Genomic DNA, 27,660 nt, shown 5'->3' with positions numbered 1-27,660 from the left:
GGATACCCCTATGGTCAAGCTGTTAATGGGCCTGAATGTATCCTACAGTATGTACCCCACCTTGTATAATAAATATACCCTTTGCCACCTATCACAGCACCCTCCGCTTCCACTGTGGCTTAAAGGATTTGTTTGATCGTGGTGTATTATACATTACAAATAAATGGGGTTGTCATTGGCAGATCTTTCAGCCAGTGCTTTGGTCTCTTCTTTACAACTCGACAAGTTTACATTGCTTTTTGTAACGAAATAAGGAAAAAGCTCCCCTCAGGCACTTCTGTCTATTCTGAGACAGCAAAACAATTGCGAAATCCTGATTTTAGTAGACTCCATGAAATGATCATGTCTCTAAACATTTATTCCGAGCTCAATTGAGGTGCTGGATTATGCAATGTCCGAATGTTTTTACAGTTCATTGCTTACAATCTTTCAATGGACAGTAACATTCCTAAATCTGACGATTACACTGAACATTCTGTGACATCTTTGTGGCGTTGGGCATTTTTGATCAACTTGACCTACCAACCCATATCAGAATGCAATGAATGCATGTAACTTTAGTTAGTGACTGTCGAAACTCGCTGGGTCCTCACTTCCATCTTAATATCGGTATCATGTTCCTACACCTTTGCGCCTACCCGAGGCTAATGCTCCCTTTACTGAGACTATCACTCTCGCTGTGGGCATCTACCCTTGTGATCCTTTTACCATCAGCTAGCCTAGCTGCAACCATCAATCTGAGCCTTGGATCTATGGCCCCTACCTGCAGGCCTTTGGCCTTCTACCAACCTAAACAGATAGCAGCTCTGCACAATGACTTAAGACTCAGCATTGCACCTGCTCTTCACAATAGCCTGCCTCACTCGAGCGCTGAGCCTCCCAACATTTACCTTAATGTCCCTGCCTTATGGTTAGATCACTTCACCAAAAAACCTACACCTAACCAACCATATTCTACTTACCTAAGAAACAAGAGATTAGGAACTAGATTTATGGGCATGACTGGGCACTCTAAGCATCGTAGCTCCTGGCTGAAACGCTTGACGCCCAGCCCTCCCCCCAGACTCCTTTCTCACCTATACCCAAGCTCCCTCAGTTGACCCTAGCCCCACCAGGCAAAGCCATACAGATTAAGGCTGCTCTGGTCAGCACAAGGTCCCTCGCAGCTCACGCACTCGACATCGCTGACCTTATCAAGACACAAGGGCTTGACTTCATTGCCATCTCCGAGACCTGGCTGCATGTCGCTTCGGGCTCGGCACTCTCCCTGGCAATTCCCCGTGAGTACTCCATCTCTAGATGCGACCGCACCTCCAGAGGAGGCGGAGTTGGCTTCATCCATAAAAACACACTAGGACTTAGAGCACTACCTAGTACAAACATGGATTCTGCCGAGCTACTCTATGTCAAACTTCCACTTTCTGCCAATCAAACGGCCACTGTACACCTAATCTACAGACCACCTGGTCCTCCCACATCATTTGTGGATGACATTACCTCCTTAGTACTCGACAAAGCTAAAACCAACTCACAAATTATCCTTCTTGGAGACCTCAATCTAGGTTACCAAGACCCCAATGACCCCACGGCCATGACTTCCCCAACACCCTAACTGATTTAGGATTCTCCCATCATATACAAGAGCCTACCCACATAAAAGGGAGGTCCTTAGATTGGCTAAGTGACATTATCTGTAACATCAGTCTACTCTCAAACTCACCGTGCACATGGTTGGATCACCATATCATTACCTTTAACATTGAAGCAGTTCACCTACCTGCGCATTCCGTCGCACCTGCCATCCCTACCAGAAACAAAAAGGACATAACGTCCGAGAAGCTACTCCCCCTCATCCTTCCTACCCTCAACAACGTCATTGATTCTTGCTCGGACCCCATCACTCTAGCTGACACTTATAACCAGGTGGTGCTTTCAGCTATAAACTCCATCGCCCCTCTCAAACTCAGGAAACCCAAACAGCATGCACACCTCAATTTGTGGTTCACACCACAGCTAAGAGTGCTTCGCAAAGAGAAACGCAGTGCGGAAACACGCTGGAAAAGTGACCCTTCTGATGCCCACAAAGACGGACTCTTCCTAGCTACTCTTAACTACAAAGAAGCCATATTCCAGGCCAAAAAAGAGTCCTACAATAATCGTATCTTGTCAGCACAATCCAATACTAAAGAATTATTCAAAATTCTTAAGGAACTTGAGTCTCCTGCAGTACCTCCAGACTCTTGCACCAAAGACAGCAATTGGTGTACCAATATACAGACAGCACTTCTGGACAAAATTGCATCCCTCCAAACCAAAATTAGAGGTAAACAAAACTCACTAGAGCAGTCGGACAATCCTCTGACCATTCCTACATCTGGTACTGGCCATGCCAACTTGAATTGTAAACCGTTCGCCTTCTCCCCTCTTACTAATTCTGAAGTAGAAAGAATTATAAACAATCTTAAACCTTCCAACTGTCAAGGTGACCCATGCCCGGCTCCTTTCATCAAGGAAGCCTCTCACGATCTAGCCCCCTTCATCACGGCCTTCATAAACGCTTCTTTCAAAATGGGCATAGTCCCTGACAACCTCAAGGACGCCTGGGTGATCCCACTACTTAAAAAAACCATCCCTTGAACCCAACATACCTATTAATTTTAGACCTATCACTACAGGCCCTTTCCTGCTCAAGATTTTAGATCGTGCAGCCTATCTGCAGATCCAAGAATATCTTGAATCTAACAATCTCCTTGGGCTAAAACAATCCGACTTCCGCCCTAAACACGGAACTGAAACAGCCTTGATCGATCTGAAAACTCAATAAACTAGACCAGGCCTTTAAGTCCTTCAACATTGATGGCAATGACATTAAGGTCTCCAAGGACACTAAAACTCTAGGCGTCTATCTGGACTCTGCCCTTTCACTGAACAGACAAAGTAATGCAGTAAGGTCGGCCTCGACCTATACCTGCAAACTCATCACTGCCTGCAGACCCTTCCTGAACTCCCATAACTGCATTACCTTGGCAAGAACACTCATTATGTCTAAGATCGACTACTGCAGTGCCCTTGACTTGGGGACTAGTCAGTCCAACCTCAACAAACTGCAAACAACCCAGAATAATGCCATCAGGGCGGCTCTCAATATCCCCAGGCACGCCCATATTTCTAACGTCAGATCAGATCTATGCTGGCTCCCAGTAAAACAAAGAATCGCCTTGAAAACCCTAGCCTTGACACACAAATTCCTGGACAACAAGGCCCCACCCTACCTCTCCACCCGTCTCACTCTCCATACCTCCACACGACCCACTAGAACTCCACAAATTTGCAGCCTCATTTTGCCCAGATTCAAACTCCAAAAAGCCAGAGGAGCAAGCTTCCCTGTCCTAGCCTTGAAGCTCTGGAACTCCCTTCCTGTCCCCATCAGAACTGAGCCTTCTTTTCAAACCTTCAAGAATAAAACCAAATCTTGGCCCTTCACGCAGAAATACAAATACGAGCTTGCCCCTTTACCATTTCCGGTATGTCTCCTTGAGGTGTGCCTGGGCGAGTATGGTGCCCATCCTTGTACACATATTACTCTCATTATTTCCAACAGGCAGTTCCACAGCACCACTTCTTCCCCCTTTGTACGTTTGTTCATCCTAGTCACAAAGTCTTTCCTCTTGTCTATCTGCTTTTTAAACTGTAGGACGTTTGACATATTTTTGCACTGCAATCCTTCCCAAACAGAGACTCTGTTATCGTACTCATTTTTTCCATTTATTCCTTTATTCCCTCAATCTTCCCCCAATCGCTGCGAAGAGCCACATCTTCTCCACAACACAAGAAGTGCATTATCAACATGACTAAACTAGTGCCTCTTGGAACATTCGCCACTGGTCACTAATCTTTAAACATGTCAAACATTAAGGCAGTCGGATCCGTAGCACTTGCCTTTTTTCCTTCCCTGAAATGGCTAATATCGGAGCCATAAATTCATTAGTTCGGCAGGGATGAAGCACAAAGAATGGTTGCCCAAGCAGCGGGTGTTCCTGCAAAAGTAAGCATTGAACGTGTTAAATGAGCTACGTACTCTCTTGACAAGTACTGATTTAAAACAAAGGATTACATGAAATCACATTTTGTAAAAGAAGTACACATTTCATTTGTATTTTAAATGTTATTTAATTATTCAAACAAAAGAAAGATGAGTTGGAAAGAATATCACATGGCAATCTGCAGGTCCATGCAGAAACCTAAAGAAAAAAAGAGGAAAAACTAATCTAGATAGTTTCATAATCAAAACACACTTAGCGAATAACATTTTTTTTTAAAGATTTGATATACGTTTCACCACCTGTACCTAAAACCATATGAGTGAAATAATACCAATTATCAATGGAAACTAAGCCAAGGACACCAGCGTGCTAACAAGGAAAGGAGAAAAAACTAAAAAGGGAGGGAGGCAAGAAAAGAAATGTAAAACGTGTAGAAAATGTCAGCCATTTACAAAGACAAAGACAGACAAAGATAGTATAGAAAATCTATACAAACAGATTTCTATGCATACAGATCATATTGCACTTTTCGTCTCCAGAAGTAGAATTTTCCTCATGCATTCAATGTACACATAACCTGTAAGCAAACCTTTATAGTGAAAAATCCTGGACTTTTCCACAGTTGTAAAATAATCCTTTTCAGTACAAAGGGAGCTCTTGGTAGGGTGACGGGTCACAGGGAAGAGGCTAATGGATGTGGGCTGGAAGACTCTGGGGGCCAGGAGTGCCTGCTCCCCTTTGCAGTTTCCAGAGGCAGTCTAAAGGGGATTGCCAAAGTCCACATCCCATCCCAACCTAGCCTCATATGCTACGTACCTCCTAATACTCTGAGACTCCCATTGTTGTCCAGTAAGTACAACCTGTGTACAGAAAAGAGAACTGTGACGAATCAATTGAATTTTTACCTTTTCCCCAAAGGGGAGCCCCCTCTGTGAGGTTAGGGAGGTGAGCCTGCTCTGCAACACCCTGCCTCGGTGTCGAGGCAAGTGGGACATCACCGGGAGAGACTCCCACTTTGGGGCCAAGGACTTACGTTCCTTTGAGGAACTCCCTAGAGAATATACTACTACTACTACCTCTTCAGACCTGTCCCATAAAGATTTCTGTGAAGAAAATACCTGTATGTGCTGTTGTCATTAAGAAACTAGGAATATTCCTTTAGTTAAGAAATCCCCATTAACTGAGATGAGTAAGAAGCCCTGGGAGACAGAAAGAAAGGAATGTGGGGCTACATCGGGGAAAACCCACGGCTACGTAGCATATGAAAAGGTAGGAGTCTGCAGATGGAAAAAGGAAACCCGCAAGTTACAAATTAGTTGGCAATGAACAGAGGCTGAACTTGTGAGAGAGTAGGAACCAGAGAGAGAGAGAGAGAGAGATGCACAGCGTCTCATAATGATGAGAAGGAGAGGAACATAGTCAGATTTGCCAAGTGGGTAGTGGACCAGAGGTCCTGTAAACAACAGTGATTTCACTCTACCAATACGAACAAGCCGATAACTGAAAGACTTGAGCGCCTTCAAATATGGCTGCATGGAGAAAGAGATGTGAAGAAAACAGCAGAGGCCAACCTGACAAAGCAAAGAGACAACCAGGAGAAAACAGAGAACCCAGTGACGTTATCCCTGACAGCGAAAGGTAACAGGGAAGACGGGAGACCTGGGAGGGGGACAGAGAACCATTATGGAGATACTCCTGCTCGTCCCAGTACAGATAAAGAGACTATAACATTAAAACCCAGTGAAGCAAATAAGAATCATTATTGGAATGCTCATACTCGTACCAGTAAAATAAAATAGAAGAGTATTTCATGTTAATGTCTAGAAAAGTGAATGAAAATCATTACTGGAGTACTCATACCCATCTGAGTGAGAGGAAAATCTCACATTAATACCCAAAAAGGGTAACGGAAATCAGCATTGGAATGTCTATAATCATATCAGTCAAGAAAGACTAAATAAAGAGGGGAGACCAAGAATAAGAGAAAAACCTGAAGAAAAGGCTGGGACAAAATATAGATACAAAAAATGTTTTCAGAATTGTGAACCGTGTACAAAAAGAGAGTATCAAAGGAGAGACTGGCAGATATTGGATAACCCGGCTATTCAAAAAGAAAGTCTAAAGGAAAGCGAGAAGGGAATGGAAATCTATAACCAAAGAGAAAAGGGAAGAAAGCCCAAGAAAGAATTGAATGAACTGTGTGAATTGACAGTCTTGAACTGAGACTATTTGAAGATAACCTATTGAACTGAAGTTTGCCGGAAGCAAATACACCAGGAGAAGAGAGTCATTCTCCTGATCTTAGTTGATTATAATAGTGGTAGGGTCAGTTAGGTTAGTTTGGACTGTGGGCGGATATTTTTAAGACATTCACTGATTACTGAGGAGTACCTTGGCTAATTTTGTTAGGTAGGGATGCCTCATAGGATAGAGAAAGATAGGCAATATTCATTTTGTTAACAAAACAACAGTGAAATGGCTAATCAGAGTCTGCATCCTTCTTCTGACCCTCCACAGAACCCTGGGAAATTCGGAGACTGTCACCTACAGAAAAGCAATCGCAGAGCTCCACAAGCGATGTGTTATTAGCGAGTGTCAGTTTGCAGTGAGCAACAGTTCCACACGCACAGCTCGGGGGGATGCGCCGCAAGCCCGGCCTCCAACAAACTGTAGGAGCTTTTGGTCATGCAAACAAACATGTTACTATACTGCAGGAGGAATTTGTCAGCTGCAGAATACAACAGTGCCATCATGGAGTCGCCGGTTAGGAACAAAGTGGCACCTGACTTAGTACAGCTATAAAATAGTTTCCTAACCACATGGAAAGTGACAACATCCATGGGGGAATCGACTTTAACTCTATTAGCAAAGCTCGGGAAAGATAGTACTCCAAGCAAATCATAGACCCATTGATGTACTAAATTATGAGGCCAGAATCTACTCCAAGATATTAGCAAAGCACTTGACAACAGTTCTCCATGGTTTGATTCCAGCCAATCAGATAAAGAATCTCAGAGTCTGACTGAACTGTGGAGGGCTTGAAACCCAGATATGATTTCCTCTCAAAAACAGACAAATGGGAGTGTGTAGAAGTATATTTGTCTAAATCCCACCATCTCCTCTACCAGCACAATATAGTTGCACTTTGTAAGGAAAGGCTTGGTATCATCAATGAAAACTGGCACAAACGAGACACAAACGAGACAGAGTTCAAGAGTGTTTATTGAACTTCAAGGGGTTGATTAAACACATATCTAAACCTAAATCTAAAGATGGGAGCAAGCTGCGACCACGAAATAATAATAACGCAGTCCTAGTCGATTCTCTGTTAAATTAAAAGGGCGTATACTAATAAACCTATTGACAATCCTTACTTCTAAATACAAAATGGTGTGGGATAATAGTGTACGCAAAAAGAAAAGTGTTCAAGAAATAATATGTAAGGATAGTTGAGCAGTTGGCTTCCCTTCCCCACACTTTCAGCACGGGGCAGGCGGCACATTAGAGTATCGCACACACTCTGGCTTCTCTTCCACAAGGATGCAGTTCAAAGCATAGATATCAGGGCCTTCTGCCAAAGCTTCTTTTCCAATAACAGTCTCTTACTGCAGAGGGCCTGTCGTACCAAACAAACCTCAAAATTCCTTTCGTATCAGGATTTGCACATGCGCAAGTTCTTGCTTCCAGTGTTCATCATGGGTCTCCTTCAGGTTTGGACCCCTTTTTACCTCAATGTTTAGGTATTAGCATACTTTCAAAAACATTTGACCTTTTCTTGGTCAAAATGTGGTCAAATTTAATTAAATGTATATATATATATATATTCAGTGAAAAAACTTTGTTAAAGGGATTTATGGTTAAGTTGCGCTACTAAAAACTGATGAAATTCAGTGAAAAAACTTTGTTAAAGGGACGTTATGGTTCCAAGTAAAACTGAAAAACCCCTGAAATTCGCCAGTTATGGTAAGCTAAACAACCATAACTTGCGCCACCACTGTGCACTGCTAAGACTAACACCCACGACATCAAAGATGACATCACAAATGTCATGTTCAGTTTTACTTGGAACCATAACGTCCCTTTAACAAAGTTTTTTCACTGAATTCCATAGGTTTTTAGTAGCGCAACTTAACCATAACATCCCTTTAACAAAGTTTTTTCAATGAATTTCATAGGTTTTTAGTTGCGCAACTTAACCATAACGTCCCTTTAACAAAGTTATTTCACTGAATTTCATAGGTTTTTAGTAGTGCAACTTAACAATAATAACTCTGACTTTATGTACATGCAATATGGAACATACTGAACTCCCTCTACTGAATTTGATGTCCGCAAACTCTTTTAATGTCCACGGACATGTTCGGACAACAGCACCACTACCCCAAAAGCCTTGGGGGGTATGTTTAATTGTTATGTCATAACATATGAATATTTTACAAATTCACAAACCAGCACACATACACATTATATTTAGTGATAAATAAGAAGTGTAAACCATATACTTAACACACTAACCATTCATTTAAATACAATATTTTCTAAAATGGAATATACTAAAAGAAGAAAGATAGGCTTCCAAGATGATTACCTCACAGAAACTCCACAACTGAGAACAACTAAGAACAACAGCAGATCTACAGACCACTCAGAACACACCTTACCTGAAATAGTAAGTGTACTGCATTTTATTCATATATTTATAAACTTTCTGTATTAGATACAAAAAAGAATATTATGTTTTTTTTCTCACAGAAATGTCTAGTAGTCTGGAGTGGCTAGAGGAGCATTTCCCACGTGAGGAAATGTCAGAAGATAGTGAATCTAATGGTAGACACTTTACTATATAAAACAATGAATTCATATTATTTTATATACATTTAACATATATATATTTTTTTGTACAGACCATACAAAAATTGAAAATACTAATGGAAAAGCTGTATTGGATAAGATTCTTTAGCACATAGAAGAAAAAATGGACCTACTCTTGGCAAATTTGAATAATTTGAAAAACTTTGTGGAGGATCACTTCAAACAAACAACTACATACTATTGTCCCACATGTACCTGCCCCCCCTCACCATATTCCAGTCAATTATCCCCAAACCCTCTCCATGAACCAAAACGTTTTGATGAGACTTCCATCCCTTCTTTACCTCATATAAATCCTATTGAAACCCCTAATTCTCCTGTTTTTGTTTAAGTTTCTGCCTCACCTTCTCTGTCATAAAAGTAACATATATGTAAAACGAAGTAAAATTATTATATTGTGTCCTAATTCATTTCTTGTTTTTTTTTTTAAAAAAAAGCAATTCAGGTGTCCATGGACAGCGCAGGTGTCCGGAATGTCCGTAAAGAAATGAAAATGGAGGTGTCCTAAGAACACTATATCTGTCCGTACTGTTCGCTAGCAAGTTAAAAGTGTTCTAAGAACACACCCGGTGTCCTGAAATGTTCATCAATGGACGAAATGTGGGTTTCCTGATGACGCTGTCCATATTGTTCGCTGGCAAGATCAAAGTGTTTTTAGAACATATTATGTGTCCTGGGATGTTCGTAAATAAACAAAATGGGGGTGTCCTGAGGACGCTATGCCTGTCCGTATTGTTCGCAGGCAAGTTGAAATTGTTCTAAGAACACAGGCTGTCTCCTAAAATGTTCATTAAGAAACAAAATGGGAGTGTCCTTAGGACGCTCTGCTTGTCCGTATTGTTCGCTGGCAAGTTGAAACTGTTCTAAGAACACACCTGATGTCCTGAAATGTTCATCAATGGACGAAATGTGGGTGTGTCCTGAGGACGCTGTCCGTATTGTTCGCTGGCAATATAAAAGTGTTCTTAGAACATATTATGTGTCCTAGGATGTTCGTAAATAAATAAAATGGGTGTATCCTGAGGACGCTATCCCTGTCCCTATTCTTCGCAGGCAAGTTGAAACTGTTCTAAGAACACAGGCTGTGTCCTAAAATGTTCGTAAAGAAACAAAATGGGAGTGTCCTGAGGACGCAATGCCTGTCCGTATTGTTCACAGGCAAGTTGAAACTGTTCTAAGAACAAAGGCTGTGTCCTAAAATGTTCATAAAGAAACAAAATGGGAGTGTCCTGAGGACGCAATGCCTGTCTGTATTGTTCGCAGGCAAGTTGAAACTGTTCATAGAACACACGCGGTGTCCTGAAATGTTCGTTAATGGACAAAATGTGGGTGTCCTGACGACGCTGTCCGTATTGTTCGCTGGCAAGATGAAAGTGTTTTTAGAACATATTATGTGTCCTGGGGTGTTCGTAAATAAACAAAATGGGGGTGTCCTGAGGAAGATATGCCTGTCCGTACTGTTCGCAGACAAGTTCAAACTGTTCTAAGAACAAATGCCTGTCCGTAACTGTTCGTTTCACTTGTGACGCACTTTAAATCATTCCAGGACCCAAACAGTGTCCGTAGAACACCAGCGCGCATGCGCAAAATAGTTTCAATGCATTTGGCTCCCCTCGCAAACATGTTCGCGAACCTATCATGTGACCGCGCCCACGATCAGCGTATGTTCTGATTGCGAACACTGTTAGTGTCCCCGAACAATTTAAAACTACTTTTTCAAGTAATCTATAATATTTTCCAACAAAAACTCACCATAGAACAAGTCCCACATAGTAATCCTGAGTTTCTACATACTTTTTGTGACTTTTTGAAACCTTTTTTCTGTTCGATCTGTCCGCGGAAAGCACGCATGTCTGCGAACCGCGCACAAGCACCCCTATAAAGACCACGCCCTAGAGCTCATTCTCATTGTGTTTCTGGCTATCCTACAGAGCACAGCGAATTTTCCTGCCAATTTGCAGATTTTCAACGCCAAGCTGAGGCTTCCATGGCTCCACTACTGCCACCTGGTTCTGCATCTGCCTCAGCACCACCCCAGCCCCCTCCACCACCACCACCTCCCCAAGGGCCTGAAGAGGGGAACAGGAGTGAGGATACACAGGAGGAAGAAGAGGATGATGAGAATGAGGTACTGGAAGTCCCTACTACCAGCACTCGACGTGAGTCTTGGGTGTGGCGGTTGTTTACCATTCGTGGTAATGGTCCTAAGGCGAGTGCGAACCAAGTCACCTGCAATGAGTGCAAAATGGTACTCAGTCGCGGGAGGCATGGTTCATACAGCTTTGGGACAACTACCATGAAGTGACACCTAAAGTAATTCCACTCGGGGGCCGTTTGCAAAGTTGTACCTTGCAAGGAGCGTAGCAGGTTGACTTCCTCTACTTCATACTCTGTTTCTGATCCTGTCACCACAAGGAACACTCCTGTGGGACAGCGTATTCCTCAAGCTGCCTCACAGGCCATACTCAATGCTGATGACCCTTACCTTTCGAGGGTCACAGTTGTGTGTATGCACTGCGACACAGTACAGTGCAGGGGGGAGAGACTTCATAGTGCTTTTGAGGCTATCATTTCAGAGCACGAAAAAGTATGCTCACTACCCAAGCGAAACCCACTCTACATCTTCCTCTCTCTGCTCTCCCTTTCTTATCCCTGTGGTTGGTGTCCCCCCCTTTCCCTCCTTTCCCCTCCTCTCCTAGTGTGTTTTGTATAAAAACCCCCAAAAAATGTAAAACAACAAAAAAAAAAAAAATAAGGCTCTTTTCAGAGCCACCTTTTACAGTTAAAAAATAGAAGTGAAAATAAATGAAGCAGGACTTCATTATTTTTTAGAAGTCTGCGGACAGTCCGCGGATATCTAAAATCTTGGGGTGCTACCCTATCATAACCATTGCAGTTTTATCTGGAAGAAAGTGGTTGCTCTGAAAAGAGCCTTTTGGTGGTGTTTATTTGTGTTTGAAAAATTTGAAATGCTCAACACCTACTATAAAATGGATGCTGTATTCCAAAAAAAGGTCGCAATGCATTTTGTACATTTCTCAAAAAAATCTGATTGCCAGCATAAGTAAGATGGACTCCATCTCTGCGAAAAATGTATGTACTACGAAACATAATATTTTCATTGTGAAAAGAGGACATGCCAAAATCTCTTAGAAAGGCACAAACAGGTTTATTGACATTGCGCCTTGCTTTCTCCATTTATGGACCAAATGAAGAAGAACGAAGCCACATTTGTCTCTGCACGATCCGTGAAAAAATTACTTGAGAATTTGGAAACATGTCCATGACCTTCCCAAGTCCTTCTTTCATTGCAAATTACAAAGAAATTCCAGACACATGTCCTAAACTGTTCCCTCCACAATGAATTCAATTATGTCTGGATGTTGCTTTGTCTCCAAAGTAGCACAGAGAGGTAGCAAGTCCAACCACTTCATTCCACGTACTCCATGCCTGTGCACTTCCACATGTGGGAATCCAAGATCTACAGCTACTCCACAGCTTTCTGCATGCACCTTCAACCAATGTATCCACGAGTCTCCCAAAATCCAAACAATCCGTTTTTTGAAACACATAGCCATAGCTATCTCTTCTTCTCTCAGCAAAAAGAGTATCTGAGAAACTCTCTCCTGGCACAACACACCCACTAAACTTACCTGACCAATCCCTTTCTCTGCTCATGCTCATTTGCATGGCCCCCAACCCAAAAATCCCTGGATTTAACACCCGATGTCCGCAAACTACCGCCATGTCCGCGGACATATCGTAACATGAACAGTCCTTCTACCATTTCCTTTTCACTTTCTGTGCCATTCCCTCATTGGATATAGCTAAGAAGTCACATGCACATCCACCAACCACATCCAAGACCTCTACATCTAACTGCATCATCATAGATCACCACTTTAAATGTACTGTTAATCTCTCTGAGTACAAGTGTCATATCATTGGAAAGCACCTTCTACAAGAAATACTGTACAAGTCTCCAAGATTTCTACTTGCAGCTTCATGCATATCCATATGCATGAAGACAAAATACAGGTATGCATATTTTCTATATAGTACATGTACAGTTTTTATAGATTCATATAAACAGATTAACTGACTTTTAGCTTGTATAATGTATAAAATGAATTTACTGTAATTTTTCCATCTCCTAAAATCAACTCTCACTTCCAAACCTATCTGCTATTTAATTTCTTTTTACAAACACATTTTCAAAGCATGTTGAACTAACATATTTAAAGTACAATATGACGAGTTAACATATTGCATGCACACCGTATGTTCAAAAATCAAACAACAATACTTGTACAAAAATGTAAACATTTATTTACTTATATTTATATACTGCACAAGCAGCCCATGGCATTGAGGCGCTGTTACTTACAAGAGCTTAGTTACAGAAATAGTGGTATTTAGTGGTACATTATGAATTCCACAAGGCATACAAATGATATTTTGGTTGGTACAGTTAGTCATTACAATACAGTTTATGCATTAAGAACACATGATATGTATTCAACTGGTGTGACGCATCTTATGTGAATAAGATAGTTTTCATGATTTTGAGGAAGGCGCTGAAGGTCAAAGTCAATTAAAAAAATCAATGTCTAAATTAAAAACAATGCTATATACAAATAAAATTCCTTATTTGTTTTCTTTACAATTGCATTGAAGACCATTCTCCTGAAAAGAAGCAGCCAAATTTGAAGTACAAAGAACAACTAAGAAGAAATCTGCTCATTTAAAAAAAGTAAGTTGAATACCACCATATTATTTGTACTATTATTCAAACACACTGTAATGTTAATTTGTGCTATTTCTGTGTCTAAAAATAGAGATTGTGCACCATTCTGTCTACAAATCCCCATTTCTTAAACAGAGATTTACAGGCAGAATGACGCAAAATTTCTTAGTTTTCGACACACAAATAACCCAAATCAACCCCTAGAATTTTCATATTATAGAACAAACAACTGTTTTAATTGTATACCATTAGATTTACTATTTCTACTTCTCCACACCACCAGTTTACTTTCTACTATCATCTGAACCCCAGTTTAGTAGCACATAAATTCAAGAATAGCCATCCCAACTAGTTGTAGTTGCCCAATGCACAATCACACACCATTCCATACATCTTTATTATCTTACTCACACACTCGTGCAAACAGCACACATACATTAAGAACACCCCAACCCATACCTTCATTATTTTTTCAACAGACCCTAAAGAATGCCTACCAAAAATCAAGTCCATAGAAAGCAACACAGAAACAGAGCAAATGAGAATAGAAGTGTCCAAAACAAGCATCCATCACTAGCAGAATTTGTAAAAAAAAGTTAAAACAAAACAGCTAATACAGTCATTTAGCGAAACAAAACAAGCTTCAAGTACAGAAACTTTGCCTCCTCTATCAAAATGTAAAGCAAACCACAAAACAATTAACAAAAAATCAGCTACCACTACAGATGAAACTGCTCCTATAGATCTTGATAAAGTGCAAACTAAGCATACCAAAAAAAGTATTTTAGCAAAAATGTTCCGTCACAGAGTCCTGCAACATCTTATAAAAGCAGGAGAGAAATCAAACTGAACCCTTAAAACCTATCGTAGGAAATTAATCTTAGAAGCGTTGATAGACAGTGCAATCCTTCTCAAAAGAGAAAGTTAAACAAAATGAAACCACTAACAAAACTAATTACTAAATTACAAAAAAGACTTCTCAATAAACGAAATGTCAACAGAAATAACTTCTTAAGTATCTGTGAAGGTGAATGGACTCACACTACGAGCACAGAACAATACTTTAATGAAGAAGCATACAAACAAAAGCAAACAAATACAATTGCCATACATAGCAGTGGACGAGGTTATGAAAAAGTTAATAATACCATAATGGAACAAGAAATACTACTTACAAAAATATCCCCAGAAAACTTAGAATTACCTCTCCATTCAACTGAATCAGAACGTCTAGTATACAAATGGCCATGCACGTCAATGTGTAACATTCCCAAAGAATATTTCAAGTCTTTACGCCAATTCCTCAATCAATGGCCCTCATTACAACTCAGGCGTTAAGGGTTTAACGGCGCCGTTGGCGCCGTTAACCCTTAACGCCTGATTACAAGTGTCCCTTTGCGGGTTGGTGTTTAACGCCTGCTTTTAGCAGGCGTTAAAAATCCAACCCGCAAAGGGACTTTGGAGCTAATTACGGCACCGTAATTTACGGTGCCGTAATTAGCGCCTTCCCCATTCCCATTATGCCCTATGGGAAATGTTTCAACCAAAAACAGCAAAATTACCTCCCTCTGAATTAGTGAAAGGTATTCGTGGAAAAGTAGTGGGTTTACCATTAGATCTAAAAGAAAATGTGCACACTCTAGGAGTGCAACGTCCAATGGAGCAATCTTTAATTATCTTAGAAAATGGTGTACCTACAAAAGACAAAAAGATTTGGCAACAACTGGTAGATTTACATAAAGTTAGACAAGCTTTGCAATATCTAAAAGACAATAATGATTACTACAAAGAAATTAATATTGAAGAAAACTTGAAGGATACCACTGAAATAATTCAAGAGACACAAGAAGCTGGTCAATTTGAGCTCCTAGATCCTGCTACAATATCCAATACTTTAGACCATTATACAATTCACCCATTGCATTCTAATGACACAGTAGAAGATGCACTAGAAACGTACCAAATGCGTCAAACAAAAGGATCACCAATCAGCATTTGGGGAAAAAGTATAGCAGCACGTGCTTTTCCTCTACTTTTTCCTACTGGCAAAGAAGGAAGGTACGATGATAGACCTATTCAAATAACAACATCAGAATATCGCTCATTACGGATGTATTCTGAAGATCCCAGATTTAGACAAAATGTGGAATACATAGTCCACCTACTCTTTGAAAGTGAACTAGCAACTTTATGTTACGGAGTTGCACACACATTAAAATCAGGATCTCACTTTCAAAATATGTCAGCTACACAATTATTACAAAAAGTGTAACGAAAAGATGAGGTTTTACAATCAAATATTACAACTCTATTAGCAAATATGTGTGGTACTAAAGAATACTGATTTCGACATCACGGAGATGTACGTTATATGATAAGAAACCTTGGCCCACCCACTTGGTTTGTTACATTAAGTTGTGCAGAATATGCATGGGAAGATTTACATGATTTCCTACGCATATCAAACAAAAACAAAACAAACATAGATATACTAACACCTGGAGAACTTTGTTCCCTAGATCCTGTTAATGTTTCACGATATTTTCACCATCGCTTCATTTCTATGCTACACTTTATTTGTAATAAAACTGCTCCTCCCCTTGGAGAAGTTGAACACTTCTTCTGGAGAAAAGAATATCAAGCCAGAGGAGCACCAAATATCCACATGCTTTTATGGATTAAAGATGCTCCTAAATTTGGTCAAGACAGTGACGCCACTTTTTTACAGTTTATTGAAAAATATGTCACTTGTCAAATTCCATCAGAAGCAACAAATAGTCATCTCCAAGCACAAATTTTACAATTTCAAAGACACAAATGTGGCAAATATTGTCGTCGCAAATATAAAAACAAAGGGAAATACTACACCAAATTCCGCTTTGGTTTCCCTAGACCGGTTACAAAAACAGGTCAAGTGAGCAGCTTCATGTCTTCAGTTAGACATAGTGTTAAAGGCAAATCACCTAAAAATACATATTACATAAAAAGAACAGAAGAAAAATATACCAATCATTACAATGCAATCATTGCCCACTTATGGAATGCAAACATAGATGTGCAGTACATTGCAGACAATTCCACTGTAGTTGCACGATATGTTACAGCATACTTAACCAAAGCAGAAAAAACAGAGCTACAAGACGTCTGGAATGACCTGTCATCAGACAAAACACTGTCTCAAAAATTATACAGCTTGGGCATAAAAATGCTCTCCCATAGAGAATGTGGCTCCTATGAAGCAGCAGATCGTTTAACTGGTACTGCTTTGTATGGAAAATCTGAAAATATAGTATGGCTAAATCTTGGTCCTGCTAAATCTAGAAAAAGAGTTCTAAAATCATACGAAGATATAGAAACAATAGCCAAACATGATCCCAACAGCCAAGACATTTTAAAAAACAATTTGCTGGACACATACTACCCAAACAGAAGTACCACTTTGGAAACCATGTGTCTATACCACATAGCCCAAAACTTCACATACAAAAATAATATAAAACCAGATGAAAAAAAAGGTAAATACAGAGTGTCAAATTGTGAAGGCAGCTTAGTAAAACTCACCAAACCAAATGTAATTAATCATATCAAATTGTCATTAAAGACCCCTCAACATAAAGAACTATATTACATGTCCCTGCTACAACTCTTTAAACCATGGAGAAAAGAAGAAGAAATACTAGATAACTATGACTCCTATGAAGACGCTTTCAAAGCAAATGAAAGCACTATAACTGATGTAAACTTTACACAGTACAAAACAATGTTGCACAATGAACAGCAACACGAAGAAGAACTGCAGGCCCAACTAGATAAGGACACTCCTGACAGTAGTCAACCTTCTGTAACAGGAAACCAAGAACTACTGGGAGAGCCACTAATAGCAAATGAGGCAGAATTAGCTATGACAGAAGTAGAAAACACCATGTGTCAGTATGAAGATAAAGAAGACTTAACTATACTACAATCAAAATTAAACAATGAACAACCTAGCATTTTTGAAGAAGTAACAAAAGAAATTACACATGGTGTACAACATGAAAACAAAGAATGCACCTGACAAAATTACAAACCTATGCTACTATACGTCAGTGGTGAAGCTGGTTCTGGCAAAACATTCTTAATCAAAATCAGCAGTAAATTCCTTCAACAATTGACAAACAACAAACTGTCAGCTGTTGTCACTGCCCCCACAGGTTTAGCTGCCTACAACATAGGCGGTGTCACTTTACACCGATTACTACTCCTGCCAGTAGAACACCAAAACAAATCAGACAATTACAAACTTTCTACAGAAGCTGCAATGGAACTACGCAGAGTATTAAAACAAGTGAAAATGCTACTAATAGATGAAGTGAGCATGGTCTCCAACCTAATGTTGGCCTTGATTCACCTCAGATTACAAGAAGTACTCAAAACAAACTACGAAGAGCTCTTTGGAGGAAAACACATTATTGTTTTCGGAGATCTTCTTCAATTAACACCAGTGAAAGCTGAGCCTATTCTTAAAACCTTAGGACACAAACTCTGCCGTAAAACTGTTGGCAGCATTGGAAATGTCAACCTTTGGCAACATTTCCAATACAGAGAATTAACACAAAATATGCAGCAATCTGCAGATCTCCCTTATGCCAACATCTTAAAAAGTATTAGAGTTGGTATATTATCTCAAGAAGCACAAACAATATTGAAAACCCGGCACATTCATGCACTTTATGGCCATAATGCATGTGCTACGGATGTTATGGAACAATTATCCCACAGAAATGTAAATTGTATGGCCTTAATGCCAACTCTTGCAAGCTGTTTCAAATTCAATGAAACAATGTTAAAAAAAGAAATGCAACCAATAATTGAAATTAGCGCCACAGACAAACTAGACATACATGGTATGACACTACCCATGTGTGAACAAGCCACAACAAGACTAAATAGTTTAGAAAATTCAATCTCCAACACAGTTGGATTGGAAAAAATATTAAAATTATCCTTAAATTGCAGAGTAATGCTTAAACGTAACCTTGACGTGGATCAAGGACTGGTTAATGGAGCACTGGGTACAGTTGTTGGCTTTCAAACGTACCCACGTGACAACAACATTCAGTTTGTCAATATTCTCTTTGACAAACTTTCAGAAGTGAAAAGGATAGGACGCTCAACAGCTCGATTCCTTCTCTTCAAAGACATGTATGTACGAAAAGAACAATTTTCTCCAACTCTTGCATACAGAGTCACCATTCATAAATCTCAAGGTCTTACCCTAGACAAAGCATTGATAGACATTGGTAACACAGTCTTTTAAGAAGGCATGAGCTATGTAGCACTATCACGCTTACGTACACTTGACAGTCTATTTCTAATCAACTTTGATGCAAGTAAACGCTGATATTCCTTGCATTTTAGAATACAATGGACTGTGTTCACTATAAACCCCCCATCTAAAAACATATCCTATTCCACAAAAAGTAAAATGTTTGAAAAGAAAACTAAATCAAAAAGAAATGCAACAGGATGTCACTGCAAATCCTCCAAAGAGATTAAAAGAAACTAATAGTTCATCAAGTACCACAATCAAAAAGAACCTATTAGGGAAAGTAAACCAGGTACTTCTTCAAAAAAGGAAGACAAACTCCAAAAAAAGCACACAGATACAGAACTATCTGGTCCATTTAAACTTTCAGATGCAAATGGTGTAAGTTGCTACGCAAATGTAGCAATGAGTATTCTATTTCAATTACCACCAATAGTTGACAACATTTACTTACACAGTACAGACCAATTGTGTTTGCAAATGTTAGTACTTCATAGAAACGCAACAAACAATCCTGACAACACGTATAGTGTTTATGGAATAAGACAACAATTGGACTACTGTGCTGGAATGGTGAAATTCACTATAAACTCACAGGAAGATCCACAAGAATTTCTAATGTACTTACTACAAGTACTGGAAAAACAAAAACATACCTATAAATGAAATCTTCCAGATTTCATACTTGTGGAAACATACATACACTCTGTGCAACAATGTGACACAAGAACAAATCCCCAATGAGCGCTTTGTGTATGTATCAATACCTAATTGTGAATCCGTTCCATTTCAGCAACTCGTACAAAATACAAACCATGGTAGATTATGTACTACCTGCAATTCAGATAATCGCTCCACCTTACTAATACAAACACAAATGAATACGTAATACTAATGCTTCTACGTTACAATGCAATTGGTACCAAAAACAACTGCAAGCTGACTGGATTCACACATGGTCAAGTATCACTTGTTAAAAAAACCTTCACAACAATAGATATAATCTACCACGCAGGAGCCACAACCAATGCAGGTCACTATACTGCATATTTAAAAAAGAATTGTGGATGGTTCGAATGTAATGATAGTACCATTACTCTAAAGCAGAGATTACCTGCAAATCTTACAAACGCTTATTTAATCTTCTTAAAACCAAAATTTATGAACTAAACTGTACTTAAACATTAACTAAACTTTTATTAGAAAACTATAAACTGTTACAATATGCCAACAGCTATATAACTGCCCCAAGATTCTGCAACAACTAAACAGATAAATAAATACCACTAAATTATATAAAAAAAATAGACAGTTAGAATACGCCAACTGGTATCTAACTACCCCAAGATTTTCAATAACCAAACAGATAAATCAATACCACTACATTATAACAAAAAATAGACAGTTAGAATACGCCAAATGGTATCTAACTCCTCCAAAAATCTGCAACAAACCAATATATAAAGCATTAGACAGAAACAACAAGTGAACACTGAAAACAAACAAACAAATAGACTGTAGCATAACAAAAAAAGGTTTATTTTAATCCAACATGGATTTTCTTTGCTCCCACAGACCCAATGATTTTAGCAACAAACACAGAAACTGGGCAAATTGCACAGTACACTGGTTTGTAATCTACTAAATATGAGGGTAAAAAAAAAATAAGTTGATTATTCAATGTTATAAGTTGTTACAAAATACCAATACTAACATGATCTTTTATTTTGTCACAGATTAAACAAGAAATACATGTACTACAGTTACTAAACCAAACAGTAAGTATATTATATTAAGTACAACCATCACAGCAAATCACACCCATAGTGACTTATAACTTTGCTGCCTATAAATTTGATCTTGTCCATGCACCCAAGACTATAGACCCTGCCCACAACCACCACAGCATATCACACCCACAGTGGCTTATAACTTTGCTGCTTATAAATTTGTTCTTGGATCCAAAAGTTATAAGCCACTATGGGTGTGATATGCTGCGGTGGTTGTGGCCAGGGCATAGAGTCGTGGGTGCATGGCCATGCTCCCAAGACTCTATGCCCTGGCCACAACCATCGCAGCATATCACACCCATAGACTCAAACATTTCAACTATCCCATATGGACACTTTTAATGTCTGCGGACATCATGAGTGTCCTTAGAACAGTTTGAACTTGCCCACTAACAGTACGGACAGACATAGCGTCCTCAGGACACCCTCATTTCGTTTATTTACGAACATCCCAGGACACAAAATGTGTTCTAAGAACACTTTGAACATGCTTGCGAACATGTGTTCTTAGAACAATTTGAAATTGCTTGCGAACAGAACAGACAGGCATACCGTCCTCAGGACACCCCATTTTATTTATTGACGAACATCCCAGGACACATGATGTGTTCTTAGAACACTTTCAGCTTGCTTGCCAACAATACGGACAGGAGTAGTGTCCTCAGAACACCCCCATTTCGTTTATTTAGAACATTTTAGAACATCCGCGTTGTCCGCGGACAGAGCGAACACAACAGGCGGGTCTACCACCTAAATAAATAAAACATTTAACCCATTTCTTACTCCCCCACCCTTCCCAAACACTTTCACACAACAGCACACTGTACTAAATAGTATTTTTCAACAAAGTTTCACTGTGCTGTCCGCGGACGTCCGCGAATCCAAGATGGTGGGAGTTCTCAAAAATCTGACGCGTTTCACGCTCTTCACCGTCCAATCAACGAACACGTTGCATGTCAGGACAGGACGCAAGCCGATTGGCCAATCAGGACACCATCCGCGGACCGAACATGGAAGTGTGTCCGCGGACCGAACATAGATATCACTAATTTTTTGTGACCTACTTTTTGATCATTTTAAAATAAACTACTGGATGGATTTTCACCATGGACGCTTTTGGGACAAAGCCGCTGCTCCTGGTCCCAATTTGGTGAAAATCCGTCCAGCGGTTGGGCTGTAGGTGTGAGCAAAGTTTTTTCCCCATTCAGTCTACGGGAAAAAATAAGTTTTGGGACCCCCCCTATAACTTTGCCCCACCTGGACCAAACCTCACCGAACTTTGCAAAAAAATTCAGAGTGACCTGTACTTTTTTTGCAAAGTTTGCTGAGGATTTGTCCAGGGGGAGCGAAGTTATAAACCACCCAAAAAGGGCTCTTCCTATGGAAACAGCAACTTAACCATAACTATACAGCCACTACTGTGGCTGTGATATATGGTGAGGGAATAAGGGGATTTGCGGGGGGTCTCCCCCACATTTTTCGATCAAAAAATGGCCCAAGAAAATTTGGTCAAATGTGAAACGGTCAAATATTTTCTAGACCTTAACCAATGTTTACACTTGGTCTCCGTCGTTCGGGCTCGGACCCCTTTATACAATGTTCACATTTGGTCTCCCTCATTCGGCTCCGACAATGGATCTCCCTCGTTCGGGCTCAGACCCCTTTAATACAATGTTCACAAATGGTCTCCCTCGTTCGGGCTTGGACCAATAAACACAAATACAGTTCGTCAAGGCCTTTCAAATATCCCAAGTTCCTTCCACCTGAGATGCAAGGTTCACCGTCTCAAGTTGTTCAAGGGGTCCCTCTTTTTTCTTGGTCAGTGACATTATTCCATATACCACACACTTGTTGGAAGAGGGCGGTGGGTTTGGTCTGAGACTTCCGAGAATGCAGTGTAACTGGACTTCTTCCTCCTGCGCGACCACTCAGACTCACTACCCCATCACCTTGTTCTCTTTTTCCTGCTTTCTTACTGTTCTGCTGCCTCTTGCACCCTCTTTTCGCTTGTTCAGTCCACGTACCCTCTCTTTACTTTCCTTCATCTTTGCTTGGGTTAGTAGCCCATTCTGTTCTAGTTCCAGACCACTTGTCAGTTCTATTTTCACCTTGTTTCACTCCCGGGCCATTTGCTCACTTTACTTTCTGATTTTCGCCTTTGTCTGGATTTCACAGACCTTTTTTGCTGTCTTGCTTTGCATCTGGCGATTCACTTGTGTTAACACAGGTTCCTCATAAACCTTCTTGTCGGCTTGCATTCAACGGGTTTCTACTTCCACGGCATTCAAAGTTACACACTTCACTCATGCAATCCCTGACTTTCATTAAGGTGACTCAGTGTCTCTCAGTTCGGTATTTAATGGATTTTAAATGAAGCTTAAGCTTGTTCGGCCTTTTGCTATCTCAGACTCATAACGGGAGAGGCCGGTGTGACTCTCTTCCTTTCCTCGTCACTTACCGGACTCCGGCAACTGCGTTGAGTTCTCATGGCTTTTTCCTGCTCATCCTCTTGTCTTTCCACTCTCCTGCAGGATACTTCCGACATGTTGTGCTTATAAGCGTTGATCCGCTCCCTTCCTGGTGGTTCAGTCGAACATTCCGCATTCTTCCTTTTCTTTCTACAGCGAGTCTTGGAAACAGCTTCCTGCACGAGTTCCGACCCTCGCTCAGCCCAGACTGGCTGCGGGGTCTCTGTGTCTCTGTCTTGCTGTTCACCTCTCATAACTCACCCTCTCCTCTTGGCTTCTAGTTTCTCTCCGGCATCCCCACCTCGCACAAAGTGTGTCTTAGTGTTCCACCTTTTATACAGGTTGGGAGGTTTAACAGGATTAAGGTGTGAGTAGTTGTGCAGCCCTGCCTGACTTTGCCTGACCTTGTTAATGGGACAAGATGGAGATCATCCATAGGGACTCACAGTGCATTGGTCCCTATGGGTAATCTTCATCATTCTTGTCTGCCTCTTCCTCATCTAAGTGGTTTTAAGAAACAGAATTGGGGAAGAATTATGGGTGTTGTAATCCTCAGGGTGGATTATAGAAAAACCATGGGGCATTTATCAGGATATAAGGGGTAGGTGTATGAGATTGGTTGACAGTATCTCATGGCAACTGAAGGAGTGTCCGGTCATGGTTTAGCGAAAGAGAGGGAATAATGTGTCTTTCTACTGGATGTTTCTCGTCATTGCCCAAGGTTCTGGGCAGTGAAACAACATCAGATGTTTCACAATTCCTACAAACAATCAAACAAGATCTGCCCTGTTGTGCTAAACAGGAAGTATCATGGTTGGACAGGGGAAGGGTAATAAAAATGACCCTCCTCCCTAGACTGCTTTACATATTCTAAGCTCTTCCAATAGTTATCCCAAAAAAGGTCTTATTAAACTTTCCATCATAGATTTGACCATTCTTTTGGGCCAAGGGATACCTAATATTCCACAGAAAATAAAGCTTTTATCCAAGCTGGAGGAGTTCTGGGAGTCCCTGATATTGAAAGCTACCTATTAGCTACCCAACTAGCCCCCATATTTGAATGGAACAGACAGTCCGACACCAAAACAATGTCTGGAACGACACATGCTATCAAGCCCTTTGAGCAAATGGTCTTGGGACCCTCCAAAGGCACGCAATACTATATGCCTCATGACGAGTTTGGTGGTAACCCTTAAATGTGGTGGTAACGCTATTACCGCCACATTTAAGGGTCTGTCAAATCACAGGCTTGGCGGATTGGCCCCCAGCTCTGAGCTGGGGGCAAATCCGCGGCAGTTTTGCTGCTTTTTGGCACTATTACTGCCGCGCTAATACCGCCAGCGGTAGTAGCGCAGAAAATTCCCCATTGGGCCCAACGGGGAATGGGGAATTCCTGAATGGGCCCAATGGGGAATGGGAACTTACTGTTCTGCCAAACCCGTGATCCGGCGCTAATAGCGCAGGGGGGTTTGGCAGTAACGCTAATAGCCCTGGCAGTAATACCGCTAGGGTTACCACCCAAATTGTGATGAGGCCCTAAGCCTAGTCTACTCCCAGCCACAAAAGTGACATTACAATATTAGGACTGAGCGATAAAGAAATTCCACATATCATCTTTTCCCTCACCTCTTTCCCTGGTCCGAGACAACCCAGATTTTCCTCTGTGTCTACAATCAGCTAGATTCTCACATTGAGTAGAAGGGGGTCTAGAAAGACTCAGGATATTCAAAGAAAGGGCCCCTCTTACCTTCAAAGAATGCAAGCAAACCTTCATGCTCCCAGACTCGGCAAGATTTACCTACATCCAAATAAGACACTGGATTGAAAATAATAGGGCAAAACAATCAGGAAGTAGGAACACAAGGAAATTCGAGGGTGTATTCATTGGGGCTCCACAAGGTGAGTGTCCACCCTATTTGCTAATTTAAACACCTGTCGGAACAAACCACCACATGCCTATATGATGAAATGGGAGGAAGACCTCAACACCTATCCTGGTATAATATCTGGAAGTGGGCAGACAATTCCTCAGTATGTGTGCAAATTAGGGAGAATAGCTACAAAGGTCTGATGTTTGGATCTCCTCTCTACATGGCTGAACAAAATGTTCCCCACGTTCTCCTCTAAGTGTTCGGGATGTGAACAAGCACCAGGGTTGTTACTTCACATCTGGTGGAGTGATCTAATCCAACTATCTTGGAAAGAAGTTCTCTCCCACATTAAAAAGGTTGCAGGACATGAATTACCATTAGATCCATTGGGGTTGCTTTTGGGCAACGAGATGCCAGACGGCCTATATAAGCTATCAAATAAAAGGTTTAAACTTAAAAACGTACCTAATGGTGGTGGCTAGGGTCCGAATAACTCACAATTGGAAATCATGCACCATACCAGACATTCCGGAATGGTGGGCGTGGATTTAGCACACCGCTACCATGTACAAAATCACAGCCACGTTCGGGAACGAGATACCAAAATACCTAAACCCCATTCTTCCAACTTGTACAACAGAATGACTACAGATTTATACCATACCGGTAGATCTGAGATCCTTCACCCTCATTTAAGATAGAAACAGGAACCTAATCAAAAAGTAACTCATCCAGCTCCATTTAACTAATGAGTGGTTAACCTCATAGTACTTCCTAAGTAATTCGTTATTACTAAGCTTGAAGTTGTCAAGACAAACGTAAAGTTGTATTACAGAACTGTTCAAAACTAATCTATAGGAACTGACATGGACCAAAGTTAAGGACTAAGATGATTGAGTATGCATTGTTTACATTACATTTCGAATTTCATATGTATAATGTTAAAATCATTAAAGTTTGGGAGGAAAAAAGAGCTAGCCAGTGGGAAAGTGTGGGAGTTGGGAAGCAGTTGGAGGGAATGAGAAGATGTTAGCAGAATGAAATGAAGAGAGAGTGATTGGAGCGTAGGAGGAACATATAGGAAGGAGAGTAGGAGGAGGCTTAGCAGATAGAGAAAAGGTAGAGATGGAGGAGGAACATCAAAAGAAAGAAGAAGGGAAGTAGGAGGACAACAGCCATCAGAAAGAGCAGAGGACAAGAAATGAGCGAAGGATAGAGGAGATGGGCCAACATTTGAAGGAGAGTGGAGAAGTCCTCAAGGAGGCGGAAAGGGAGTAAATAGTGGAGTGACTGGGAATGATGTTGGGATATAACGTGGGCACAGAAAGTCGGGTGTTTGACAATGTCAGTGCGTATATTGTGGGCAAATACAGCATGATAAGGTACTGGAAAATGAAAAGATACTTGGGAAATATGGAAGATTTTCCATTATCCCAGTATTAAAATGTTATCAAGCAAAAATCGACCCCGATCTTACTGTATGGATTTGAGGCAAAACCTCACTTACAAGACACACAGTGGCAAAGATGGGAAGGCCTCGTTTGGAAGCATGCATTAGGGCTGCCTTTGAGTTTATCAATAGACAATCTCTGTTTTGAATTAGGCCTTAGGTCTCTTGCATCACAAGCAGGTTGGAAATTAATATCACTCTGGCAAAAGATCATCACCGCTCAAGAAGACTCATTACATGCGGTTATAGATGCCCATATGAAGTCAGGGAAATCGCCCATCTTGGACAGTTTAAAGCAGTTGGTGGAAAAATCACTGCTGAATACTGACATTGAGATTAAGCTTTTACTTGAAGATTCGATGAAAGCAAAAAAGAAATGGGATGAAATGGACTGGATCCATACTATTGAGAAAATAAGAACATGCACACGCCTGAACCCCCTCCAGATGACATACCAGAAATTGGGTGTTCTGAATAAATACCTAGTAGGATTCCTGACTGGAGAATCAGGAGCAAGTTCTTAAGGTTGAGGTTGAATGTTACCAAAACAGGAGAAGTCTTGGCAAAAAGAGGAATGGGCGACCAGGCAATAAAGCTCTGCAAGATTTGTGAAAACCCGGAACAGCAGTCTATCAAACATCTACTGCTGTTCTGTGAAGGCACAGCAGAAGCTAAACAACATCTCTTTAGTAAATTTGCTCATTCTGCTCTATACTCTACACAAGAATCCTGGTGGGAAAGACTTATTGGTGGTAATTCACAGGAAATTACAATTGCAGTGATACAGATGTTGGAGAGCTGTAAAATTGAGTCTTAGCCTGAAAATCCGGATTAAGTTTGAAACTAACTAGCACTATACTGGACCGATGAATTTGCTTCGGGAAATGACTCAGAATTTCGCCCAAATTCACTGCAATTGTTTGCCTGACCAATAGAAAAGGATATCATATGTCATCAGGGTAATGTCTTCTCCTGTTTTGGGTGGGAAAGTATTTTCTTTAACTTTGAATCTGGAGTGCATGTATATTTTATTTTGTTTTAAAAAATGTTTTTAGTATGATATTATGAAAGATTTGGATACATGATGAAATCGTTGTAAAAGGTTAATGTT

The 27,660-nt window shown here is 40.5% G+C and overlaps 1 protein-coding gene across 3 annotated transcripts in view; it reads right to left on the bottom strand.

Moving 5' to 3' along the window:
* The window catches only part of ATG10 (autophagy related 10), a 719,085-nt gene that overhangs the window by 17,003 nt on the left and 674,422 nt on the right, over positions 1-27,660 (bottom strand). For all 3 annotated transcript variants that reach the window (XM_069627571.1, XM_069627572.1, XM_069627573.1), the window contains one exon: positions 3,940-4,037. In XM_069627571.1, coding sequence (XP_069483672.1) covers positions 3,940-4,037 — 98 coding nt within the window. The remainder of the gene's footprint in view (positions 1-3,939; positions 4,038-27,660) is intronic.

Source organism: Ambystoma mexicanum, chromosome 6p, assembly GCF_040938575.1.
Source record: "Ambystoma mexicanum isolate Mex_15411 chromosome 6p, UKY_AmexF1_1, whole genome shotgun sequence".
Classification (NCBI taxonomy): domain Eukaryota; kingdom Metazoa; phylum Chordata; class Amphibia; order Caudata; family Ambystomatidae; genus Ambystoma; species Ambystoma mexicanum.
The sequence above is the reverse complement of the archived record's forward strand: the minus strand, read 5'-3'. Positions and strand labels throughout refer to the sequence as shown.